This window comes from Salmo trutta, chromosome 11 (genome assembly GCF_901001165.1).
Source record: "Salmo trutta chromosome 11, fSalTru1.1, whole genome shotgun sequence".
In the NCBI taxonomy this organism is placed as follows: Eukaryota; Metazoa; Chordata; class Actinopteri; order Salmoniformes; family Salmonidae; genus Salmo; species Salmo trutta.
Window position 1 is genome coordinate 7069710 of NC_042967.1, and position 26963 is coordinate 7096672.

General features: G+C 41.7%; 2 protein-coding genes across 3 annotated transcripts in view; one reads left to right on the forward strand and one right to left on the reverse strand.

The window, feature by feature from the left end:
• The first annotated feature begins 597 nt into the window (after positions 1–597).
• LOC115202190 (beta-1,4-galactosyltransferase 1) lies at positions 598–10552 on the forward strand. The gene is made up of 6 exons (XM_029766151.1): positions 598–1167; positions 2788–3023; positions 8630–8817; positions 9024–9146; positions 9516–9620; positions 9866–10552. Exons 1-6 carry the CDS (start codon positions 834–836, stop codon positions 9993–9995), a joined length of 1116 nt encoding a protein of 371 aa, XP_029622011.1. The 5' UTR covers positions 598–833; the 3' UTR covers positions 9996–10552.
• Positions 10553–14115: 3563 nt separating this feature from the next.
• The window catches only part of LOC115202191 (ATP-binding cassette sub-family A member 1), a 34389-nt gene continuing 21541 nt past the window's right edge, over positions 14116–26963 (reverse strand). For both annotated transcript variants that reach the window (XM_029766153.1, XM_029766152.1), the window contains exons 23-47: positions 26824–26896; positions 26359–26561; positions 26144–26201; positions 25917–26024; positions 25354–25502; positions 24926–25050; positions 24471–24557; positions 24118–24307; positions 23916–24010; positions 23769–23801; positions 23526–23631; positions 23129–23203; positions 22390–22559; positions 21781–21958; positions 20907–21022; positions 20079–20223; positions 19698–19821; positions 19405–19534; positions 19044–19227; positions 18667–18773; positions 18244–18385; positions 17747–17881; positions 17205–17401; positions 16825–17068; positions 14116–16571 (exon numbers count right to left, since the gene is read on the reverse strand). In XM_029766153.1, the coding sequence (XP_029622013.1) occupies positions 16428–16571; positions 16825–17068; positions 17205–17401; positions 17747–17881; positions 18244–18385; positions 18667–18773; positions 19044–19227; positions 19405–19534; positions 19698–19821; positions 20079–20223; positions 20907–21022; positions 21781–21958; positions 22390–22559; positions 23129–23203; positions 23526–23631; positions 23769–23801; positions 23916–24010; positions 24118–24307; positions 24471–24557; positions 24926–25050; positions 25354–25502; positions 25917–26024; positions 26144–26201; positions 26359–26561; positions 26824–26896 (3318 nt within the window). In that variant the 3' untranslated portion in view covers positions 14116–16427. The remainder of the gene's footprint in view (positions 16572–16824; positions 17069–17204; positions 17402–17746; positions 17882–18243; positions 18386–18666; positions 18774–19043; positions 19228–19404; positions 19535–19697; positions 19822–20078; positions 20224–20906; positions 21023–21780; positions 21959–22389; positions 22560–23128; positions 23204–23525; positions 23632–23768; positions 23802–23915; positions 24011–24117; positions 24308–24470; positions 24558–24925; positions 25051–25353; positions 25503–25916; positions 26025–26143; positions 26202–26358; positions 26562–26823; positions 26897–26963) is intronic.

Consider the following 26963-nt stretch of genomic DNA (forward strand, 5'->3'; position numbering starts at 1 on the left):
GTACCCATAGCCTCATTATTGTTATGTACATTTCTTGTGTTACTTTTTGATTGATTAGATGTTTTTTTTTTACTTTAGTTTATTTAGTAAATATTTTATTAACTCTATTTCTTCAACTGCAGGGGCTTGTAAGGGGCTTGTAAGTAAGCGTTCCATGATAAGGTCTACACATTTTATTTTATTTGATAAATAAACCCTTCTCATAAAACATTATCAAGGTTTACACATAAAGTAGTGTATACGTCGCTTATGCTGGTATTGAATTTAGTTTTATTAAATCCAATTATTTTCAAATGTAGGCCGATAGCGTCAGAGAACAATTAGAATAGCCTTATAGGCTAAAACGTTTTCTAAGGAAAAAAATAGCCTACCTCACAGGGATCTGGTCGTTCTCCTGGAATAAATTCAAATTCAAACAAATCACAGCCTAGGGACTTGCAAATTAATAAAGACTACTAGGCAAGTACTACATAATGACTATGTTTTGGCCATTTTATTGAATAGTTTGCTAGTGCAGTTGCCTAGTAGGCTATGATTTCCTCGTTGGGGGGTTTTATTATAGAGGAAGCCACAGGTCCATTGAATGTCATGTTACTGCCATAAAGTGTAGTACACAAAGTTCATTCACTCTCGGGAGCCTAAGACAACTGATGGTCACAGCCACACAGTAGAGGAGGTTGGAGAAAAATTATCTTACCTTGTCTTTTTGCTTGAAACTATACTGTTTTGGGCCAAAAAAATAAATAGAGTATTTTTAAATAGCTTTTTTAATACGGTCGGTGGGTAAACGGATATGTATTTGTCACTACAGTTCTGCATATGACAGCCGCATTATGCTCGACTCATCTCTCAACTTTAGGCTGCGGAAGAGAGGCTGCACCGTGGTTGTAGTTTTAGGTGTTATTAACCTGTTAGTGGCTTTATTTTATTTAATGGGTTACTCGAATGGGTTGTCAACAAACAAACAAATAAAGACACAGACGCGAAATGAAACAGCTTTAATTACCGTGACACTTCAAGATAATGGACAACACGTCCTTAATAACAGAGTTGTAATATTGCCAACTCCGAAGTTTCAGGATATACATTTACCCAATGCAACTACTACAACTACTACAACTTTGTGGAATAAGTTTGAAAAATGTTCTGATCCGTCTCCACATCTGGGTAAGTAGGCTATGATTTGATCAATTAATTTTAATTCAAGGGCTGGTATTTAATCAAACATGCACAGCAGAAGCATGGCATTATATTGCATTATACATGTCATTGTTATAAACATGTAAGAGGACTCTTTATAACACATTAGCAGGCTATTTCCATGCTGATTTTTTCTCACTTCTGTCATGCACATATGGACTGTATTTGTTTCCCTAATCAAGCATGGAACCTGAATCCAGATAGTTTGGCCTCCCAAGGAAATACATTAAAACGTTTGATATTTAATCGAACTGTTTGGCCAAAAATAACAAGGAAATGAGCATGCTGCATATCCTGGAAATATATATAATTATCAGCCATAACATTCATGGGATCATTCTCTGGGATCTTCTCCAAACATACACTGAGTACACCAAACATTAGGAACACCTTCCTAATATTGAGTTGCACCCCCCTTCGCCCCATTTGCCCTCAGAACAGCCTCAATTCGTCAGGGCATTGACTCTACAAAGTACCTGACTGCAATAGCTGGATTTCCTCTGGGTGACAAGAAAGTGTTGAGCATGAAAATCCCAGCAGTGTTGCAGTTCTTGCGCCTGTCACCTACTACCATACCCCGTTCGACACTAAAAAAATGCTGTCATGTCCATTCACCCTCTGAATGGCACACATACACAATCCATGTCTCAGTTGTCTCAAGGCTTTAACCTGTCTCCTCCCTTTCACATAAGTGACATCGAGAAGGGATCATAGCTTTCACCTGGATTCACCTTTTCAGTCTATGTCATGGAAAGAGCAGGTGTTCTTAATGTTTTGTATACTGGCACAGTTGCATCAAACATTGTATTATGTAATTATAAATATATGATATAGTTGTGTATCTCATATTAGGCCTATATTTGCTGACTTTAACTATAAGTCAATACGAGGAAAGATCTCTCGATTTATTTCATGTTAAGCCGAGCTGCATTGTGAAGTTTGCTCTCTGTTGCTGAAAATAACTATATGTTCTGTGTTCAGCTCAATCATGGCTCGGGGCAAATACTTTCAGCAGCATAGACCATACTTTTTTGGGGGGGGGACGAGATAACACATATTCCCTCTTAACCCCTGAACTGCCTGTTGCAAAGAGACAAGCATGAGATATCCGTTAAGTCAGCACCATTTCCTGTGGTTCTGGTTGTATCTGTGTGTCAAATCACATTTTATTGGATCACGTACACATGGTTAGCAGATGTTATTTCAGAGGGGTTGGGTTAAATGCAGAAGACACATTTCAGTTGAAGGGATTCAGTTGTACAACTGACTAGGTATCCCCCTTTCCCTTTATTGCAAGTGTAGCGAAATGCTTGTGTGTAGTGAAATACTTGTGACATCAATAAGGGATGCGTCCGTGTGTGTGTGCGTGTGTGCATGCGTGCACATGTGTTTGTGAGTGTGCATGCATGCGTGTGTGTGTGCTCTATTTTTTACATGAGGTCAAAGGCTGAAAACTTTGAACAAAGAGAGAGCGAGATAGAGCAGGGAGTGATGGAGGCGTGAAGGCAGAAAGTGAATGTGGTTAAGGAACAGGAAGAGGTGTGTGAGAGTTTATGACCCAAGAGATCTGTTTCTCCTGACCTGCAGTGGGGCCTCTCAGGGTGGAGTTCTCTACGCCTGTCAGCTTGGACACAGTGAGGAAGGAGAACCCAGGTCTGCAGGAAGGAGGTCGCTACAAACCAAATGACTGCGTCGCCCTCCAGAAGGTTGCTCTAATCATCCCCTTCCGCCATCGTGAAGAGCACCTCAAGTTCTGGCTCCACTACCTCCATCCCATCCTTCAGCGCCAACAGCTGAACTATGGTGTCTACGTCATCAATCAGGTAAAGCCAGAGAAACCAGTCTAATCTATATGCATGACTGGTTTCATCTATTCACTGAACTAGCCTTTCAGAGTCTGTCTGAACAAAGAAGACTGCTCAGTTATCATACATTTGTTTATTAATTCCTAGAAGTTTCCACACAAGTAACCTCCCACCCTTCATTATAGATAACAGGAAGAGTGTTAACCTCTCTGGTATCAGTGTGACGGTAGCGTCCCACCTCGACAACAGCCAGTGAAATTGCAGGGCGCCAAATTCAAACAACAGAAATCCCATAATTAAAATTCCTCAAACATACAAGTATTATACACCATTTTAAAGATATACTTCTTGTTATTAATCCAACCACAGTGTCCGATTTCAAAAAGGCTTTACGGCGAAAGCACACCATGCGATTATGTTAGGACAGCGCCTAGACACAAAACACCATACAGACATTTTCCAGCCAAGGAGAGGACTCACAAAAGTCAGAAATAGAGATTAAATTAATCACTTACCTTTGATGATCTTCATCTGGTGGCACTCCCAGGACTCCATGTTACACAATAAATGTTTTTTTGTTTGATAATGTCCCTCTTGATGTCCAAAAACCTCAGTTTTGTTGGTGCGTTTAGTTCAGTAATCCAAAGACACAAAGCACACTCTCAACATCCAGACGAAAAGTCAAAATAGTACAATAAAAGTTCGTAGAAACATGTCAAACGATGTTTAAAATCATTCCTCAGGTTGTTTTTGTCATAAATAATCAATAATATTTCAACCGGACAAAAGCTTCGTCGATAGAAAAGGAAAAACAAGAAAGGCACGCTCCCGATCACGCGCTGGACTCATGTCTGGAAATTTCCACTGTCCACTCATTGAAAGTGCTGTATCTCCCTCATTTTTCAGAGTAAAAGCCTGAAACAATGCCTAAAGACTGGCCACATGTAGAAGAAGCCATAGAGATAGTGAACTGGGTCCTAAGTCTTTGTATGGTGGATAGGCTTTCAATGGAAAAACAGCCTTTCAAAATAATAGTACTTCCTGGATGGATTTTCCTCAGGTTTTCGCCTGCCATATCAGTTCTGTTATACTCACAGACATTATTTTAACAGTTTTGGAAACTTTGGAGTGTTTTCTATCTAAATCTACTAATTAAATGCATATCCTAGCTTCTGGGCCTGAGTAGCAGGCAGTTTAATTTGGGCACGCTTTTCATCCAAAATTCCGAATGCTGCCCCCTACCCTAGTGAAGTTAACGTGTGTCGCAACATCCCCCCCTCTCACAGTTACAAATCATTACTCAGGGTCTTTAAACCAACGCTGAATCTCAATAGCCTATCCTTGATTCCTTGTGTCCTCTCCTGCCGTCCTTAACCCTCGCTTCCTACAGAAAATGTGAGAGGGACGAAAGAAGAGATAACGTAAATGTACGGAACTACGAAATGATAGATTTGTAAGAAGTGTGACATTTGTGAGAAACTAAGAGAGCTCTGAGAGAGACACTGAGAGAGACACTGAAACAGGAGATAGACAGACATCCAGCTCCAGCCCCCCAGCTCTCCAGCCCCAGCGCCCCTCCACACAAGCCCAGGCCTGTACTTTAAACACAGACATGGTTCAGCTGTGAGTTGAAGTTTATACTCACTATCTAAAAACCACCAGCTGTCCTGCTGTGTTTCTCACAGATAATCAGAGGGCACAGCCATGTCACCGTGATGAACAAATGGAAGCCTTCGGTTTGCAAAACGGTTTGCAACATGGAGTGTCTCAATCAAATAACCATGATGCCTGATGTTATGTCATCAAGTATGAGTTTATTCTAATGTATTGTTTTAAAGGACAACATGTCTTACTGTAGGTAGTCTAAGAGGAACTAAACATGGTTGACAGACAGCCTCTATTTCCTGATTGTGTGGTAACTCAGGTCCATGTATTGTTGTTGGATGGTTTCTCCCGTGGGCAAAAGTTTGTTAGTTTAAGTCAACAGATTTAGTCATTGTTAAAGGATTTCTGCCAAAGCACCTTTGTGTCTTTGTGAACAGGTTAGTCTTGTAAACCAATTAGAAATCAGATATGGCAGTATGAGCACCAATCCTACACTACTGGAAGACAAAAGAGTCAATGGGTTGCTAAAGAGCGGCAAAGCTGTTCGACTGCATACCGCTGACAGATTCTTCTCTTTCCTCCACACCTTTCCACCACCTCAATGAACTCTCTGCCTTTCCTAACTTGTAATGATAAAGAGACAGAGGACTACTTATTTTTTCTCCCATAGATAAAAATAAATAAATAAATGTTACATTAAAGGGGCAATGCACAGTTGAAGCAATAACAAAGCGGACTCCCTGCCTCTGTTTTAGTAAAAAAAAAAAAGGCCTGGAGAAACGGAACGACTCTTAAATTCGTAGATGGAGCTATTGATGCAAAGACATCAACATTATAGTCTTAAGCATATTTTCAGGCTATGCATTTACAATGTTTACAAACATTGGAGTAAAACCAGCTTATATTTGGGGTTCTGATGGGGTATGAAAGTTGAACTAAGCTCAAAGGCATTTATACGTTATATTCTTCAAGAATCAATCTATCATTAATTTATAAGTACACAATTGGATGTAGCAACTGCAGATTGCCCCTTTAAAGCATGAAAATGGTCAGGTATAGTAGTCTTCAGGATATAGCAGGTATCTCTAATTATGAAGATCAAACAAAGGCAACTGATTAAAGCAATTGTAGATGAGAGGGCATGCTTTTTTAGCACGGCTGTGCTGCGGATCCGAGTGCCGTAGATCAGCGCAGTCGTGATAAATAAGTCGTTTAGCACAACCTCGAATCAACAATTGCTTTTCTAGAACGGGTTACCAATTAGATAAAACACTTGATTTTGATATGTATTCATAGGCTACTATTTCATCCCTCAATGAAAATATAGGCCTAGTCCTGACACAAATCTTGGTTGCTAGCCAAGCCGGCTGGTCGTTCATTCTATCCGTTAGGTTGCCAGAGCCGTGACCCAGTCGTGAAGTCTTTTTGTTCCATATCAATGGACGCGACCCAGTCGTTCGGCCTAAATGTTTATGGCAACGCTCTTATCCCTTACTTGCTAGCTAGCCAACTAAGGCTAACGCTGCCACGTCAAACAGTGTAGCCAGAATAACAGCAAAGTAGCTGTATTTGCGTTTGTTTAAGCTGTTTTCTATTGGCATTTATTTGGATAACAATGAGCTATGATGCACGATTTTCCCTGACATAGAACATTTGCGCTCCTGTCAGGACCCTGTTCAGAGGTGCTAGCCAACTACACAGCAACACAGTCACTTCAAACGGAAGCAGGAAAGACCGCAAACTAGCTGCATTTCATTTTGTTTGATTCATGATTTTGACGGGCTGAGAAAATAGTGTAATGACCCGGCTGGGTCATAAAAGGAAAAGAGACGGACTCTAGGTGTGCAGGTCAGAACACAGGTTTATTCCTAAACTGGGCTATTGTTCTGGCCACAGCCCACGCCGCTAAATACCGAACGTACACAATTACACCATGTCGGGTTAAGGGTCACCCCCATAAGGACAGATCAAGGCCCGAACAGAAAGAGAGCGAGAGATGAGACAGTAATCCCTATTTATGCATTTCCAAATCCCGCGGGATTACCCATCATACCCCCCACCCTTTCCCTCTGTCCTGACACATTCAACCCCTGCTAGTAGCCATGAGAACCATAACACACCCACGAACACAGAACACAATACCGGGTCGTTACATAATGTTTGTCTCGTCCTGACACGATAATCCTCGTTGGGACAGTGGAGATAGAATTTAAACAAATGTCAGAGAGAAAGACGGCAACGTTTGTACAAACCCCCGTTGTTGCAATCCAAATGTAATGCCTCGATCAGACCGACATAGTTTTGCGTTTTGGCACACCAGATTTATCCAACGTATGCATCAACTTGTATTTATAGACTTGACAGAAATAGTAGCAAAAGGGGAATGTTGAACTTTTATTGCACACATATAGAGTAACAATTTTGGATTACATAATGGGAAAAGTTTGACTGCAGAATATATTACACAGCGTTGATGTAAAACACTGTCGGTCTGATTGAGGCGTTAGGCTAGAAGCACGGGAGATAATGTCTAGATGCTTTTTATAATGGAAATCAAGTTAATGAATGGCCTGTCTGGGCTGATGGGACAGTGGATGCGCAGTGATTTCTCTGATGGAACAGAAAGCAAGATGCCAATTTTTGTATTATAGGCTTACCCGTGCTAAACTGGTCATTTAGTATGGCTTAGACCGCGTCTCAACCAATCACAAAGCTTGTTTTGACCAAGCTGTTGGTCAGAATTGTAACTTTAGATTTATTTTGTTTAAATAATCAAATTCAATATTATTTCATTTTTGTGGTGTATTTGGGTGACAGAATCACCACTTCGGCCCGAACTGTCAGCTGATGACTACCACACATTGATAGTGAACAGTAGCCTACTCCTATGAAGATGACATTGACAGTGTAGAGGAAAGAACTCTGTGTCCTTACGTGACTTCTACAGGTTCTTCCTGTTCTTGAAACCAAAATCGCAGATAACTTTTCTCTCGACATATCTCTCTCTCTCTGTCTCCCCCTTTCCCAGGGGCGAAAATCTGATATCAACTTTGGAGGGGACAATTACATGAAATTTTCTCAAGAGCAATTCCTGAGGGGGACACCAAAAGTAGTGCTGTAACACATAGCCTACATTGTAATATGGTAAATGTATATTGAGGAACCAAAGAAATAAGGTGTTTGCCGTACTCCTAACTACCGGTACCCAAAACTACACAACTAATCACAACAGCAATACCATTGCCTTTAACAAATCTTAGTTCAGTCACCAGTTTAAGTTGAGAGTGGGGGTATCCATGGCATTTTCCAATTATGTTCCTATTTTACAAGTAAAAAAAATGGAGAACCTTTCATAATGTTGCCAAACAAAGACTCAACAAACTTACCTGAGACTCCCTGTCTCTGTCAGTCTGTCACTGCATATCTGTCCCCAACTCTGCTGTCTGTGTGCCATCTGTTGCCTGCTCTGCCTAATGACATCATTGTGAAACATTTCCATTAGAATTTCATTTCTTTCTTATGAACATTTTATCAACTAGTCTTTGAGATATTAGGCTACTAGGGTTCTTACTTTGCGTTTTGGTGTACTGAAAAATACTCTGATGTAAGTCTTTTATTTTTCTGCAATTTTTCTACCTGTCTGGCTGGCTGGCTACACACACAGTGTGTAGGTTATTTACAGTAGGAGATGGGCTTCTATCATCTTATCTTTTATCATTCTATTTGGGCTTCGATCTAAAAGGTAGCTAGCAATTGTGAAACGGATTAAAATGACAAGAGTTGACAGCTGTATGAGTTCACCATTTACACAACATATGCTGCAACCTTTTGTAATTTTAATGTAAAATGTAAGAGTACACCAACTTGAAATCAATTTGCATATACTGGAACTTTTTTCAAATACCATTTTTGATGAATTAAACCTTTTCTAAGGACAAACTTTATTCAATTATAAGTGAATATTTGGCAAATAATTTAGCGTACCCATGTTTTGAAAATTTCTGTCATTTCTTCATTAGGATGGAAACAACACATTCAACAGGGCCAAGCTGATGAACATTGGCTATGCTGAGGCCCTGAAAGAGTATGACTACGACTGCTTTGTGTTCAGTGACGTGGACATCATCCCCATGGATGACCGCAACACCTACAAATGCTTCAGCCAGCCCAGACACCTGTCTGTCTCCATGGACAAGTTTGGCTTCAAGTACGGCACAAAACTCAACCGACAACTTCTTTCTAATGCATCATCATCATTTTGTTTAATTGGGACTCTTCCTCATTTCATACTATGAGTACATAGCTAGAAGAGTTGTAAACAAGTATATCTACTTATGCTTAGCCTACCCTTTTCATTACTTGGCTCTTTGTATGGGCCAGATGAGAAATATTTTGTCTTTGTCTCATCCATAGGTTGCCCTATAACCAGTGCTTTGGTGGTGTCTCAGCGTTAAGTAAGGAGCAGTTCCTGAAAATCAACGGCTTTCCCAACAACTACTGGGGCTGGGGTGGTGAAGATGATGACATTTTCAACAGGCAAGACAGTGCATTCCAACCCAAACAGACTTTTAAAGCATTACAGATGAGCCTATATTAAAGTCAGACTTGGCAAGGGGACATCATCACTTTCTAATGTTACCGATGCATTGTATAATGTTCATGCAAAACACAATATATCCACCAGGGTGTTAGGGTCAGTCAATTCATGAACTAAACTGAAATGGCAGTTTTTTTTCAATATTTCTTTTATAAACTGAAAAGGAGAAGCTATTTCCTAAAAAAAAGTCACATTTTTTACTTAAATCACTTCCTGAATTGAATTACAATTGACCCCAACACTGAATTCCACAGTATTTCCAACGTGTATGCAAAGTCCATTATAATAATAAACTCTGATTTCCACAGGGTGAGCTCCAGAGGAATGTCCATCTCTCGTCCAGATGGCGAGGTCGGGAAATGCCGGATGATCCGTCACGAGAGAGACAAACTGAACGACCCAAATCCTCAGAGGTAAAGCTTTAGATTAGAACAACCACATTCAACAGGTTCCCCACAATGTTGTATCTTTAAAAAAGAGAATTTAGATTTTAAGGGGAAAGTTTTTATTTCTTTATGATAGCATCAGCATTGTTACTCAGCCATCACAGCCAAGAAAATATTGGCTATTGTATGACCCCAGAATTGACATATCAGTGCATCCCAAATATCTTCATATGAGGATAGTAGACTGATAAGTCGTTTCCTTTGCATCGCAGGTTTGACAGAATACAACGCACGAGACTGACGATAAATACCGATGGGATCAGCTCTCTCAAGTACGAAGTCGTCAAAGTGGAAAAGGATGCTCTGTTCACGAAAATCACAGTAGATGTGGGGAAACCTTAGTGAAAGTTGATGAACGTTAGTAGTTATTTTGCACATCACTTATCACAAGGTGGTGGGCAGAGAAAGCACAGCGGAACCATGGAATGCTGTACCGAGAATGCTCTGAATTCTCCGGAACACGTGTATTTATTGTGGAAACAAATGGATAGCATAGATAAATAGGATGGCCCAACAAGACCTCATAAATATCAGAGTTTGATCAACATGTTTGACTTTTAATGGCAGTACAAAAGGGAAGGCGCGTGGGACGAGGAAGTTATTTTGTATATCATTTGTAATCATTTGTAATGAGTTGTCTTTGTGTAATTATGTAAGGGAGAACTACTTGGTTTAAATGTGTATATAAGTTGTATGAATATGCATATAGTTAATGCGTATTTTATATATAGTTTCTTCTTTCATTTTCGGCTAAGATATTTGAGATGATTATGGTTTAATATATTTTTTGCGGAAATGTTCCCCATGTTTGAAACTGTGTGAAAGGTCTTAATCACAATCTAAAAGCAACTATTGGTTTGGTTACTTATATATGTTTCTAAAAACATCAGTTGATAACACACTTGTTTTCTGTGATTCTGTACATTCACTACTACATTCACTACATGATCACTTCCATGCTTCTTTACATTCAAAACCTGTTCAATACCTGTGACATGATCACTTCCATGCTTCTTTATCAAATCAAATGTATTTATATAGCCCTTCTTACATCAGCTGATATCTCAAAGTGCTGTACAGAAACCCAGCCTAAAACCCCAAACAGAAAGCAATGCAGGTGTAGAAGCATTCAAAACCTGTTCAAAACCTGTTCACTACCTGTGACATGATCACTTCCATGCTTCTTTACATTCAACCCCTATTCAGTACCTGTTACATGAATGATCACCTCCTTGTTTCTGCAGCATACAAATCAGTCGGGAACAAACATATGACTTACCATCACAATGCTGTAGTATGTCAGTCTCAGTCCCTGCCCATTTAGCTTATCTTAAATGTGTAGAAATTCTGGTTTGGTGAGCAGAACACTGTGGACCCAACATGTCACTTTATTTCATGTGACTGAAAGCGAAAGCCTACTGCCAGGTTTCAGTCATAGGAATAGAACAGGGAGAAGTTATTGAATAAATCAAATGTTTTACATTTGAATTATTCAAAATCTATTTTTATTGAATACATTTTACTTCATTTGTCCTGTTGGGCTATTGAATATATTAATTTATTATAGTTAAAATTATTGGAATACATGTTTAATTGAATTTATTTAATTTCAAGTCTCCAATTGGGGACTCCAAAAAGAGACTACAGACCTAGCTCTGTTTTTGATTTCCGTCCTGTTACAAGGAAACCAGTAACAGATTAATTTGTGGTTAGTCAAATAGTTGAAGAAACACTAGTGGATCAGTCCCACACCTAGGGCAACATTGTCACATTGTGGGAGGCAACCCATGTGCCTAGGGAGACTAGAGTATTATTCATTTAGAAGTTAACCATTTCCTTTCCCTCCGTCACCTCACAAATTGGAACTTGACCATATAACTGGGTGTGATAAAAGTCTAGGTGTGATACAAGTAGGTCTTGTAAGACTTGTTCAGTTGATTGTGATGTCAAGAAAGCAGAGCAGTGCGTTATCACAGATAGACCTCTCACCGAGGTAAAGACAGTTTCAGGTTGGATATTCGACGGATATTCACCTGTAGTTTTCCTTACGTCCACCAACAGCAGTTAGGGACCTTCAACATACTGACAAATCAAAATTTTCAACTTTAACCATTACTCCTAAAACTTTCAAAATGGGTTGTAGCTAACCCGATGGCATAGACACACATTGCACACACTTTTTTTTGTTGATTTACATCTCGTACTATTTTAAATGATTTATTTACATTTTTGAATTTCAATAGCTCATTGGTCATATGACCTACTGACTTCAAACAAGGTTCAGAATGTCCACTGACTACCCTTCTATATTGCACACCCTTTAGTTTGTCCATTTTCATCTCACAAGATTTTACAGGAATTTTTCCAAATTTAAAATTTCGATAGCTCCTTGGTCATGTGACCTACTGACTCCAAACAAGGTTCAGAATGTCCACTGACCACCCTTCTATATTGCACACGCTTGTTTGTGTACTGTAAAATCACATGGTGTAACGTACATTTTTAATAGTTTTACATTTCAATAGCTTGGTCATGTTAGTTACACACCTAAGAAGCGTGCAGTGGATTTACACCCATATTGCATAACCTCTAGTCATGTCTCTTCTATATTGTTGTACATTAATATTAGTTTGACAATTAGGGGGTTCAGTCCAGTGTTGTGTTTACCCTTTTCTTTAATATTTATCTATAATAATTGGCAGTTCTAAATACCTATTTTCCCTGTTTTTTTTATTTTGCTACAGTATTTAACAGTGGTACACAATAGGAGAGAGACAGATAACATCTTCTTTCATCGTTAATATCAACCATAAAGGAAAAGGGCAAAGTACGAGAGTCATGTGTGGAGGTCTAGCCCGGGGATGGTAATAGAGGGGAGGTAGGTGAAGCGATGTTGGCTCCCTCTGCTGGGAACACGGGAGCTGGGCACCCCGACACGGACAGCTCTAAATGGGGATAGCTAGAGGAAAGTGACAACCAGCCGTGGAGGCCAAATAAAAGGATCACGGTGGCAACACCGCGAGAGGGAACGGGGAGAGACCGACACCAAGCCACAGTCGAGAAGTAGGACCGAGCCTAACCCAAGTCATTTTCTTTGTAAAGTTTTTTTTGCGGACTAAAACCCTCCCTATCTCTGTGTCAATCTCTGCAAGCTCAACCCAACACCCCACGGTTTACCACGCATGTTATTAATTGTCCAAAGCAGGGATGGAGAGTGAGCTAGTAAGTAGGCTGCAGTGGGTTTGCTGGTCAATACATATACTGAACATGTAACCAAACAAAGTTCAGAATGTCCACTCAGTGGACCTACACATTGCACACCCTTTAGTTTGTCCATTTTCATCTCACACGTTTTTACAGGAAATGTTCTAAATAAAAAATTTCAATAGCTCCTTTGTCATGTGACCTAATGACTTCAAAGAAGGTTCAGAATGTCCACTGACCACCCTTCTATATTGCACACCCTTTAGTTTGTCCATTTTCATCTCACAAGATGTTGGTCACATGACCAAGGAGCTATTGAAATTTTAAATGTTGAGAAATTCATGTAAAAACTTGTGAGATGAAAATGGACAAACTAAAGGGTGTGCAATGTGATCCACAATATGGCATAGGATGTAAAGCCATAACACATACATTGTTTCAGCAGCAGACTATGATCTATGATGTCAAGCTGCACTGAAGTCTAACAAAACAGTTCTGGTCATGTGACCCAAAAACATTTTTGTATCTCAAGTTTACCTTTCGATTGCATCACGTAGGTAGGTAATAGCAGAGAGGAAGAGAGAAGCCCAACTCAACAGAAGTTTTTGTTTGCTGTGTTTGCCCACCAAGCAAGGGGTTTTGTATGGAGGTCAATGAGTGTCATATTCAGTCAATAAAAAAAACGTATGGCTTATTTGCTACGTGAGGTTTATTTATCAAATAGAAGTTTCGTAATGCTTAAGTTGTTACAATTGTACTGGTAGAAGTAGGACAAGTGACATCCCGGCAACTTTGAGAAAAAAAAACACTTTGTATGTGGGTTGTCTTAAGATGGCTATGCATATTCATGAAATGAGGCTAGTATCATAGTCTCTATTGAACACAGGCGGTTGACGTCAACAACCCTCGTTGAATATTTAAAAAGATTACAATAATGAGATGTATCCACCAATCCAAAGAAAGGACAGGCGGCAGCTGGACAGCCTGCTGTTGTGCCATTAGGCTGAGACATGTATCTTGTCAGTATATCCAGAATCTTTGGTAGCAGTAATTTTCCGGTAATCTCAGGTAAAGGTTGACATGTAAACAGCAGAAATGTTAACATGAAGTTGTTTGACTTGAATTATTGGAGAAATAAGGGCAACTATAAGTGATGTAATTTTAGAAAGGGTTTGGAAAAACAGTTTACCTTAGTTATCTAGAATTGATAATGATGAAGACGAGATAGTGGTAGAATTGAAGAAAGCAGACAAACCACTGTCTTGAAAATGTATCAATTTTTATTCCTGTAAATAAGTACTGTACACAACAAATAACAGACACAACCAGCCTTTTTAATACTTCAAATGTAAACAAATATTCAACGCAAGAAAATAACTACCATGGTACTGCAGGACACTTTCTTCCAAATAGTTTTTTTCTTTTTTTGTCATGGAACAAACTAAATGCATTGTAGTTTCAGGTGTATCTTCTGAAATCTGGGGCTATTCCAATGTAAGTCCTGTACTGTGTAGATTACATAGAAAACTTAAAGTGCTAGGTGTCCACATCCCTCCCCACCATGACCAATGAGCAGATAGGGTTCTTTGTATGATCAGCTATTCTGTCCGAATGAACGTAGTACTCATCGTAACGTAACCAAAACACTGGCACTTTATTGGTCTGGTCCCTCTCAATTCGACTGGTGTTCGACTGTTGCCTTTCATCGGGTTAATTTGGCCCTAAGTTTGTATGTTAATATGGCAGAATGCTGGTGTAACTATGGCGGACGTGTTGTGTGTCAGTAAATACAACACCAGGAGTTAGAGAAGAGGGGGGTGTACATTTTGGGGTTATGGTCAGTAATAATAACGCACAATAGACACGCACAAAAAGGACCTTGGCAACGGCCCAGAAAGTACAACGATGGTTGGATTGTTTGTGAGCACCATGTGAGACCCAGCCTCCATGTGTAGCCACGCGTTCTATACATTCTAGCCGTTCCATCCTTCACTCTCGGCACTTGTCCTTTACTTCTCAAGCGGAAAACTCCAAAGATGGCGGCTGAACTACAGGAAGTCAGCTGTTCAAGGAAAAAGACAAGTAAAAGGCTACAAATAAGCCGCCCCGCCCCCTGACTCAACCTCAACACAACGTTGACTCAATGTTTTGGCACTGGTGACTGTTTACTGAACGACACATATCCAGATATATATAGATATATATATATATATATCATCATCATCGTCTGCTCTCCTGTCATTGTTTACCTGTGACTTCACAATACATAAATAAAAGAAAAAAAATGGTATACCCAGTCACATTTCTCTCATGGTCACGTTAGCAATACAGTTTTTTTTTTTTTTTTTACCACAGAATCTTGAAGCCTGCCGGGGGAAAACCCCAGTAGGTTATCCAACAGCAACAGCCTGTCTCTTTAGTCCATTATACCTGTCTTAGAGGGTTCATGCTTTGGCACACAGACCGTACAGGTCCTATCTACACTAATGTGGTCCATTAGAACGCATGACATTTAGTTCCATCCTCACACTTCAGAAAACCTGTCACAAATGTCAAAAGGATGATTGTTAGCTAATAAGCGACCTTTGTCGTTATTAGACTGCACATTCACGTACAGAAGTTGACCCCAGTACAGTACATTTAAAGCAGTAATCAGACAATAAGGTCTCTCTGAAATCCCTTCAGGGTTCTAAAGAAGCTCCAGTCTTTGTGCTTTGTCATTCCAGAACATTCCATGACCTCTCTTTTGGAGTGCTAACATTATCTCCAACATGATTGGCAGGCACTGTGCTGGACGTCATGACAACAACGACAAAACATTAATCTTTTTAAAAAATACAACAAACTCCATTAGGTTCAATTTTTTAAGATGCAAAACTAAATTGATCAATATACTGTATTTAAAATGTCTTTCATTTGGGATTGGACAATCGTTGAAATTAATTCTTATTCGTCAAGTTCATTAAAAAAAAGAAAATTGGTTCTCAAAGTAACAAAGAGCGGGAGATAAAATAGACCCTGAATCAAAATGACTGTCGGTTGGCAATGAGCGAGTTGATTGGAACTTCTTCTTTATACATTGTCGAGCGTGTCGCTGATCCTGGTCGAGTGAGCACACAGAAACTGTGTACTCTTCATGCTCTGCCTGGGGTACAACTTTAAAATATATTCAAGTCTTTCAGTCTTTTCAATCTAGCTAGCGAGGGGCACAAGGCTGTTCCTCGTAGAACACTTCATGGGATTTTATCGTCTTTATTTCTTTGCATTGATTTGCATTGACTTTCAGTGTTGAACTTCTGCCGCTCGTTCTCGCGTCACCCTACAAAAGAACGCTAACGCTGGGCAGTCCACTGAGAAAAAAAACAAAAAACACAATAAAGTAGAAAATCCTCCTCTCCGGAATGACCCGTCTACAGGGGCCTCAGCAGTTAATCTGGGAGAGGAACAGACACAGGGTTCGTGCAAAATGGCAACCTATACACTACATAGGCCACTTTTTTGACCAGGGCTCTGGTCGAAAGTAGCGCACTGTGTAGGGAACAGAGTTCCATTTCAGGTGCAGCCTTGGATTCACACACAGCTCTCCCTGGCCTTCTCGTCTGTGAGGAAAGACTTGAGCTGTGTAATGTCCACTGCCACCGCGTCTCTCTTGTGCATCGAAATGTCTTTTAAGTGGTCCTCGTCACTTTGGTCCTTGGCGAAATTGACAAATACCTGACGATAAGAGAACACACACAGACCAGATGAATCAGTGTGTTATGCAAACAACGTTTGTTTAATTTGTATTTTGGTTTAAGTGTTTTTCTTTTTATTGTTCTATATTGTACTGCCAACGAAACACTCATTTCATCTAAACCTATACAAGACCCCCTCGAAAAACAACTTTATTTCAATTTTAATAAAAAGAAGAAGAATTGCTATGATAATCAAAATGGCCGACAACATTTTCAACCAGCCCAGCTCTTACTTGGTCTAGTGTTGTCTGGGAAACGGAGTAGTCCTCAATGTGCAGCCACTCCTTGTTCTTGGCCAGGATGCTGAAGATGCGTGCCAGGGAGGTTTTGGAGGAGGACAGCTGATACTGCAGCATGTTCCTGTGTTTCTCCTTCAGAGTGCTGCCTGGAAGCTCCTTCTCAATGAACTCCATCACCGGCCTCAGGTCCGGGTCAGGTCCTGCCACCCGGAGGATGATGGTGTAGCCATCCCCAAATCTGAATGAAGAAACGCATAGGGATGATTAGCGTTAGCTCAATGTTGATCCAAAATGGCCACCGTGCTTCTTCACCAATGTAGTGATTCACTACTGTACAGTAGGTAACTCCCATCTCTCCCTCTCTCTGTTCTTACCTGTTCTTTAAGTGTTGTACGCTGCCCAAGCAGCGGAACCTCCCATTGACCATGATGGCCATCCGCGTACACAGGGCCTCACACTCCTCCATACTGTGCGAGGTGAGAACCACCGATCGGCCCTCCTTGACGATACTGAGAATGCAGTTCCACAGAGCCCGTCTGGCCTTGGGGTCCATACCAGTGGTGGGCTCGTCCTGTCAGTCACAGAGAAGAACAACACCAGAGCCTGGTCAGACTAGGCCCAGGAATAAGTTGGTGTAGGAAACAACACCCTCCAGTGCCTAGTCTATTGTTGACATCCTCAATGGAGAGGCTGGTTTCTAGGTTATAGGTTGAGCTGGGAGTTTTTCCCCCTGACCATGATGGGATCAGGAAAAACTCTGGGTCCTAGATACTGTAATAGGTATTGAACTTGAATGAAAGGTTGGTCCCGTTCACACACATTGATATACTGTAACGCACCATGACTGAATAACATAATTTGGGTATATGAACAAATTATTAGTTAGATAAAAGGCTCATAAAGTAGGCCTACTCACCAGGAAGACCACTGGTGGACCACCGATCAGTGCCATGGCCGTGGAGAGTTTCCTCATGTTCCCTCCACTGTAGCTCCCTGCTGCCTTGTCCACATACTTGATCAGGCCTAGTTTACGGATGCCCCACTCTGCCACCTGGACCAGAGAGAGATAGGTGCCAAAGACATGATTAGACAAACAAGATAACAAGATCACATGCTATAGCCCACCAGGGCTGGGGTCAATTCCATCTCACTTCAGTCAATTCAGGAAGTAAACCGAAACAACCTGTCCGTAAAACAACAACCCGTCCTTAAAACAACAACCCGTCCTTAAAACAACAAAAACATGTCCTTAAAACAATTACCTGCCCTTAAAATGGACCAACAAAAGGGCAGAGACAAGGTCTCCAAATAAGGAGCATGACATATTACCTGTCCTTTAACAGGGCACAAAATGTCACGGTTGTAAGAATGTTTTTTATTTTATTTTTTGTCAAGAGGATAACACACACTCACCTCACACACTTCCTTCTCGGGAACCCCCCTCAGGATGGCGTAGAACTCCAGGTGCTCCCTGCCAGTCAGCAGGTCGTTGATAGCATCAAACTGAGGGCAGTAGCCCATGTTCTGGTGCACCTCGTTGATCTCCGTCAACACACTGACAGACCACACAGAGAACGCACACTGTCAGTCACAACAGCACACATCTCCAAACAATTTAAGACCCCGTTCACAGTGCATATTTCAAGACCGTTGTAAGGCTATTTCAAGACTATCGCGATATACAGTGGTTATGGAAGCTTCAGTGTGAACGAGGTCTGTAATCAATAATGCATTTAACCATTAAGATATACTGTAAAATACGGTACCTGTATACTGTATAAATCCCGGAATAACAATTTGTTCAGCTTGTTTAATATTCTTTACTCTCCCTCTCACCTCTTTCCCGCCAGGTAAGCTTCTCCACTCGTGACTATTGAGTCTCCAGTCAGCATCTTGAAGGTGCTCGTCTTTCCTGCTCCGTTGACTCCAAGCAGACCAAAACACTGGAGAGAGAGAGAGAGAGAGAGAGGAGAGAAGAGTTTCACTGGACTGAACCACCAACAGGATATGGAAAGGGGAGAATCTATGGGTAGGGCCAGCAACTTCTCCTGACCATCTGACCTGACCGGTAAAGCTAGTCTATTGTAGACTAATGATCAGGTGAGGTCATGTGACCAGGAAAATGAATCTAATGGAGGCTAATGGTCAGTTGAGGTCATGTGGAAAACGCCCGTCCCTATCTATGCTGTACAGTGGTAGCAGAGCCAGCTCACCTCTCCTGGAGGAATTCCCACACAAAGACGATCCACTGCTGGTTTCTGTTTTCTATTGTACACCTTGGTCAGCTGCCTGAGTTCCAGAATGTCAGACTGTCCCCCTCCTCCCAGAATCCTTTGCCTCTCTCTGGCCACATCTTCATCCTCTTCACCAATAGGTTTCTGGTCGGTGCTCATAGATCTGAGACAACCAATTAGATCAAGGAGAATATTTACAGCAGATCATTATGAATACAAAATGTTTCACTGACTTGACTATTTTGATATGTATTAATTTTTAAATAGAAAGTGGATAAAGGGCACAACAAAAGAGTCTAATCTGATGAATCTGTCCAATGAAATGTGAGGCCACGCCTACCTGGCCTTGATACAGAAGCGGTATTGGATGAGCACGGTGATAGTGAAGAAGACCACGCCCTGCACAGCCATGGCGAACAGGTTCTTGCCCACCATGTCCCACGCCAGAGGGGAACGGAACCGGTTCTCACCTAGAACCAATGCAAGGAACAGATGATTGTCAAGAAACAGAAGCACAGCACTGACAAATTTACAATAAAAAAAATTAAAAAAACATTAAATCACAAACTTCATTCATTGACATTACTTTTTTGGTCCTAAAGTAATAACGACCTACGACCTGAGCCTACTTACCAAACCTCTCCAGAGCGTCGGCCATGGCCTGGTTCTTCACCATGTCGATGAGGCCTCGGCCCAGACAGAAGTGAGGGAAGATCAGGAACACGTTCTTCAGGATGTCGTTGATCCCTCCGATCTCCTGTTGTCGCGTAGTAGAACCACACACAATCAATCAGTCAAACTGTTACATTTGTTTATAAAGTCCCAATTGAATTCAATTCACTTTAAAATGTTGTAATTAAATAAGGGCCGAATTGTAACAGTATGTCACACTGATAAAAAGCATTTCTACAGGGATCTTTCATGTCTGCAGTATTGGTCCACCTAATGACTTTCATAAGTTCTATGAAGTCCAATGAAGCCCTATGAAGCCCTATGAAGTCTTGTTGTACGCACGTTGCTGCCGAAGAGCTCGAGGACGAAGGTGGAGACGCTGCCGTTGATGCCGATGAGGATGTTGACGGAGGTGAGCACCACGTAGGCCGTGCTGGGGATCTTGAAGAAGAAGGATGCGGGGTACATCAGGGGCGTGATGGACCACCTAGGAAAAGACATCAAAAGGAAGTTAGAACATGTACATTATAACTCCCAGTCTTATATAGACGTAGCCTTGCATCGCTAGGACATATGGTGTGTGAGTGAGGTAGTTTGTGTGTGACATATTGTGTGCGTCGAAGGCAGTGCGTGTGTGTGCGCGTGCACGTTGTGACGTACAGCAGGTCAGCCACCAGGGGGAGACTCGTCGAGGCCTGGTGACAGACGGAGTGTACATCATGAGGCGATGGCTCTATCTGCTGGACGTGCCAGGTCTCGACGGGTTCTCCGGTCAGGACTAATTGGGGCTGATTGGGAGTTGGTGAGTAATCAAGGGCTGATTGCTCACCAGTTGTACAAGTCCCATAAAGCTGCCAGAAGGGCAGCACACAGGGAGAGAGTGGGGGAAGAAAGGATTCCCATACAGATGGGGACGGTTGCAGAGGTAACAGGAGTGAGTTCAGTTTTTGATCCCCACAGGATACAGCCAGACCCGGAGCCCAGAAGACGGTATCCCAGAGAGGGTCTCATGGGGGAGACCTAGTCTTTTCTTTAGAACTATTAGTTTAATAAACACCTTTGAAACTGAGCTAATCCTACTCTGTCCGTGTCTGATTTGTGCAAATGTTTTGACCCAAACCCCTGGTCTGCCACAACGTGTTTTCTGTGTGTGTGTGTGTGTCTCCTCACCCATAGAACAGCAGCAGCAGGGCCAGTACAGGCAGGTTGGTGGAGGAGACGTAGGCGTCTTGTTGGAAACAGATGAAGATGATAATGACCAGAGTAGCAGGGACGATGTAGTTACACTGGAACATACAGGAAGAGGCCAGGACATTCAGGACTTTCTCATACAGTCACATACCATTTCAAGGTGAAGAACCTGCTGCGTACAGTCCAGATGCAGAGCTATTCCAATGAGTTGACTTAAAACAACAGAACATGTTGTGTTTGTGTCATTTCCATGGTGTCTCAAGGCATTTGTATTTTTATACAATTCTAATATACAGTTAGAGAAAATCTACACGTCACTTGTACGGTCTTCACATTACATCTAAAAAGGTGTGTGTGTGTGGTATAATATATATGGTATACTGTATATCCACACTGACCTCTCTACACTCTTAGAAAAAAAGGTTCTCCGGCTGTCCCCATAGGAGAAGCCTTTTTGGTTCCAGGTAGAACCCTTTTTGGTTCTAGGTCAGTGGAGGCTGCTGAGGGGAGGATGGCTCATAATAACGTCTGGAATGGAGTGAATGGAATGGTATCAAACATCTGGAAACAACGTCTTTGATGTGGTTGATACCATTCCATTGACTCCCTTCCAGCCATTATTATGAGCCGTTCTCCACACAGCAGACTCCACTGTTCTAGGTATAAACATTTTGGGTTCCATGTACAACCCTCTGTGGAAAGGGTTCTACATGGATCCCAAAAAAGGTTCTACATGGAAGCAAAATGGTTTTCCTATGGGGACAGCCAAAGAACCCTTAAAGGTTCTTGATAGAAAAGACAATCTAGAACCTTTAAGGGTTCTAAGAGTGCAGGATGAGATGAGAAGCCTTACCATGTCCCAGATGAAGTTGGACAGCCAATAGAGGAAGGGCTGCACGCCACTGATGAACTGCATGTGCTTGGCCTTGTTGACTCTCTCCTGAATGAGGAAGACTACGAAGCTGGCCGGGACGAAAGACATGGCGAAGATCACGCAGATGGACACCAGCACATCCACGGAGGTGGTCATCCTGGAGGGAGCATGCAGAGGGAAAAGATGGTTCTGAGTCCTACATAGAACAAGTTTGAAAGCATTATGCCTGGATGCTTTAAGTAAAGTGTTGCCATGCTTTTTTTATAAGAAATAAATAGTAATTAGGTTGGTACTTATATTTGTCCTATTTCATACACATGTACAAGTGTGTATTACATGCATGTGTGATTTGGAAATGTGTTTTTTGCGTATCCCAACTCCCTCTGATTCACCCCCCCATTGAGCGATTAGGATTATGTGCCTTGCTCAACAGATGTTTGACCTTGTCGGCTCGGGGATTCGAACTAGCGACCTTTCAATTACTAAAAGGAGGTGCATTGTAATACTGTATATTTCTTCCAATCCATATCATTGATAGATGAGAAAGTTATTTTGTGGAAGAATTTGAGTTGTCGGCTAGGTACTTACAGTGCGACCTGGGACAGCTGCTCCTTGGTGAGGTTGAGTGGGTGGTTGAAGGCACGGATGCCATACTCCCTGGGATCCTGGCCGGCGGGCAGGCTGGCGCGCAGGATTCCGTTGTTCATCACGTTCAGGAAAGAACCGATGCTGTGCCACCCCTTGTTGTTGAACCAGATCTGGATGGGGTCAAAGGTTACAGGACATAGGTTAGGTGGGAGGAGCTATTAAAACAAAGGAAGAATGAAGTGTGTTTGTAAGGTCTTAAAATGGCGGAAGCAATAAATGCGGAAACTGACTAAGCACACACCTAAAGGCCTCATCTTCCCGTTCTTGGTAGAATAACGGAAGTGATGATGAGTGACTTTTGGTTCTAGAACAAAAGGTCTTTGGTCTGGATATAATCAACACCGTTCAAGTTCCCTGAAAAACAATGTGAGCATTTCCTCTTTGTTCCCCAAGTCTCATTTCCTAGTCATGGCATTTCCGTTGGTCTGAACCTGCTTATTAAGGTCAAAGTGCTGTCGTAGATATTTTAAAACCCTTTTTGCTGTGTAAGCATGGAAATCTACTGTGTTGGGTCTGAAACAATGTTCCTACAGTACAAGGGGCACAACGCTCAACTTGCAATCAAAATTGTGCAACAAAAGACCTGAAGTGGAATGAGGCGAAAAGTGTATTGTGACATTTACTGTCCCAAACGGAAATTTATACGTGTGGAAAATTTACACCAAAGCAGTAAACTAACCTTGACGTTGTTCTTAGTGTCCAGTCCCTGGATAAAACTGGACAAGCTGGCGAGGAAACGGTCAGCAGCAGTCCCCTATACAGAGAAAGACCACAAAACCCAGTTTAGCACGCAAGCTAAACCCTAACATTATTAAATGCCAACATTTAAACAAATAGCAAGCATTAGTAATCATTGAAATATAATTGTTAGAAGGGACAAGGCCCCGCAGACCATGATCATTTGAGTGGAACACTCATGAGTACACTCAATATGGCCTCCGGTCCATGCATAACAGAACCTGAACTTCCATTCTAGTCATTCTATTTCTATGTTGGTAATACTGTACAGTACATTACAGTGGCATTGTTCCAGGGTAAGTGTATGGAATATTAAGTATGTAAATGGTAAGGCTTACTCTTTCCAGGTGGAAGCGTCGTCTGATCTCAGAGATGGCCTGATCAATATCATCACCTGGTGGGAGGAGCTGAGTGTTCCTAGCGCCCAATGAGAATCCGCCATATCTACATAAAAAAATATACATTTGCATATTATTGAATAATGTGGTACAGAACGTTCTCAGACCACTACTGATGCCAATGGGGCGTTCTAAAGACCTACAGTGTATTTAGCATTGAGAGATTGACACCTGCCAGTTTACCTGAATTCATTGACCGAGATTTTGTTCTTCAAACTGTGAAAAGAAAACATGTACAGATTTAAAATAATGTTCCACCTTTCATTTATATAAAATGGAGCATAAAAAAAAATATTAACATTTTAAATAAAAGAAAACAATAAATTATACCTTTTCCCGATAATCTGAGCATAGGTTTTGACCAGGTAATCTGAGATATTTCTGCCAGTCAGATTTTGCAGGGTACCTTTGTCACTGATTTTCACCTGAAGAGAAAGAAAGAACGAGGTTAAACTTTTGTCTGCATTTCTGTGTGTGTGTGTCTGTGTGTGTGTGTGTGCGTGTGTGTGTGTGTTTTCTCATGGGCGTGTACCTGTGGAGGAGGAAGACCACCAGCTCCCGCTGGGCATTCAGGTAGCATCTTCTTGCGTCCTTCACAGCTGCACTCACACAGAGGAGAGGGGTTTCCCATACTCCAGTTGCCATTCATAAAGATGTCCCTCACACTCTCCGGTACCTCAGGAACGACCCACTCGTCATCCAACGTGTTGCAAGGGGCATGACTGTTAAGCGAGAGAGCCCGAGATAGAGTGAGAGAGTTATAATCATTCTTCAAAGCAACAAGTACTTAACCATCAACTTTTTTACAATCAGTGAATATTGATACTGTAGTTTAAGCCTCATTGTATTTGGTTAGTACGGGGGGGAGGGGGGAGTCCGACTTACGGTGAGTTACAGCGTGAATCAAAGCCGTCGTAGTTTGTCAGGGCACCCAACAGCTTGTTAGTGTTTGCATCCTCAGGGGCGTCGTTGCTGCGAGGAGATAATATCGTGCCGTCGTCAAGGAAACGAACACGACACTACTTCTTACAACCCAATGGGTGACTGACCTTCATTGTAAATGTTTATATAGCATCTTGTGTAACAACCACAATATTCTATTCACCTTCATGTTTCTCAAAAGCTACATTTACTTCATGAAAGGTTCAAGGTAAGTGTCGCTATCATTCCTCTATGTAAGAAACACTATACAGAACATGGAACTTTGATTTCCAGGCTTCTGACCCCGGTTCAAGTAACTGAGTGAACACGAGAAGCATCTACAAATTCAAAGATGTATGAATACAAATAAAAATGTGGTTGCCACTAATATCGCTCCATGCAGTTAGTGTTGGTCGTACCTGATGAAGGTGAACTGTTCTTCATACATGCCAGGCTCCAGCTCCAGGCTGGGATACTTTCCAAACGGAGGGACGATGAGACTGAAGACGAGGGCGATGCACACAAACACAGCAGGAAGCACGATCTGAAACCAACACAGGACGAGGCTCCGTTTACAACCGGAACAAATATTTGAAGTTGAAGATTAAGATCTACTTCACCACCAAACGAAGAGGTTCCAAGGTCAACACGGCAATTACCCACAATGCCAGTAAAAATACGGCGTGAACTAGCGGAGTACAATAGATGCAGAGAGGTAAAAATGTACCTGCTGTGCCATTGCTAGATCATGTAATGATGATGAATTACAATGTAACACTTAACAACTTTGATCAACTTTGATTTTATTTGTAATGCCCTAAAGAAATAATTCTGAAGTCCAGTTTACCTGAGCGAAGAAGCCTTTCCTGGAGCGCCGGGCATACAGGAAGCGTTTCCATATCAACGCCACAAACTGCTGTCTAATCAGACGCCAGCCTTTGACCTGGTACGAGCCTTTACCATCCGAGCCTCCCAGCCAGTCCGTCTCGCGAGATTCTGGGGCAGGAAGAGGAGAAAGGGAATGAGCCTCATGTGTTCGAGGGGTTTCCACTAGTTGCCACAGCCACAAAGTCAAAATATGGTAAAAAAAATGCTGTATCGTAAAAAATGATTTTTTCATTTAAGTTTAGGGTTAGGTATAAGGCTTGTTTGTGTGATTAAGGTTAGGGTTAGGTTTAAATTCACATTTTAAGAAGAGAAATTGTAGAAATAGTCAGGGTTTATGACCTTGTGGCTGTGGTAACTAGTGACAACAGTGTTCAAGGGCAAAACACACAAATATGATGCTTTAAAATGAGATGAGATCCTTTTTGCGAATTAACGGTCGGAACGAAGAGTGCATCGTTCCAATGGAACGTGAGAGGAGAGCAGTGATGGTTCATGGGTAATAATAAATGGTGCCTGGGTCACCTTCTGAGTCGTTGAAGTCGAAAGCGTCGTCCTCGTTGAAGGGTTTCAGACAGCTCTGGTGGTCTCCGAACGCATGTCTGCGGTGCCTACGAGCCGGGATGGTGCCATCTGAATGAAAGACGACATAGAGGAGGTTGAGTCACGGGATAATAATGAGCAATGGAACACTAATAAATGAAGTATTTGCTGTAAAGGGGTTTCAATGGGGTAGTATGATAATGTCTCACCAGAGTTGGGAAGTTCAGCAACGTCCACTCCACTGTCCTCTGCTACTTTCAGGAAAATCTACAAAGAAATAGAATAATTTCAAAAAAATAAAAGAACCATAGTCAACATACATTCATCAAATAATCAACTGCCACAATAACTCACTTATAAGAATATAGAATATAAATATCTGAAAAAAATTGTCAAATCTAACTGCTTGGTTTATTTGTCGTACCTCTTCCAGGGTGGTGTCTGAGATGCCGTAGCTGGAGATGCCGAGGTCAGACAGGCGGTCGTCGATCTCGTGGAAGAGTTCCACGAAGGCTCCGCCTTTGGCCGCCTTGTAGGGCAGAACGTAGGTGAGTTCGTGGCCCAGGTCCTCAACCAGCCTGGCAGCGGGGACGTGCTTGAAGATCACATTGGAGATCATGGTTACGTCTACGAGGGAGAGGAGGATAAGGATCAAAAGGATTATCGTCAGCATCATTAATCGTCAGCATCATTATCGTCAGCATCATTATCGTCAGCATCATTATCGTCAGCATCATTATCGTCAGCATCATTATATTGTTCTTCAAAAAGTTAAGTACCAAAGGGTTTAATTCATCAATCATTGTTTGGGATCAAATTGAAAAGGGTCAAATAAAATGACCCTCTTATAGGGATGAAGGTGTGCTCATAAGGCATTTTTCTGACTTACCAATAGTGGTGGCTTCACTCTCAGGTTCACTACCCAGCCCAGCATCTGAGCTGCTCTCAGAAACACTGTCCTCCTGCAGAGAGAAAAGCAACACACGTTAGTCTAACAGACTAAATCTCTTTAGCAAAAGATACCGGTTA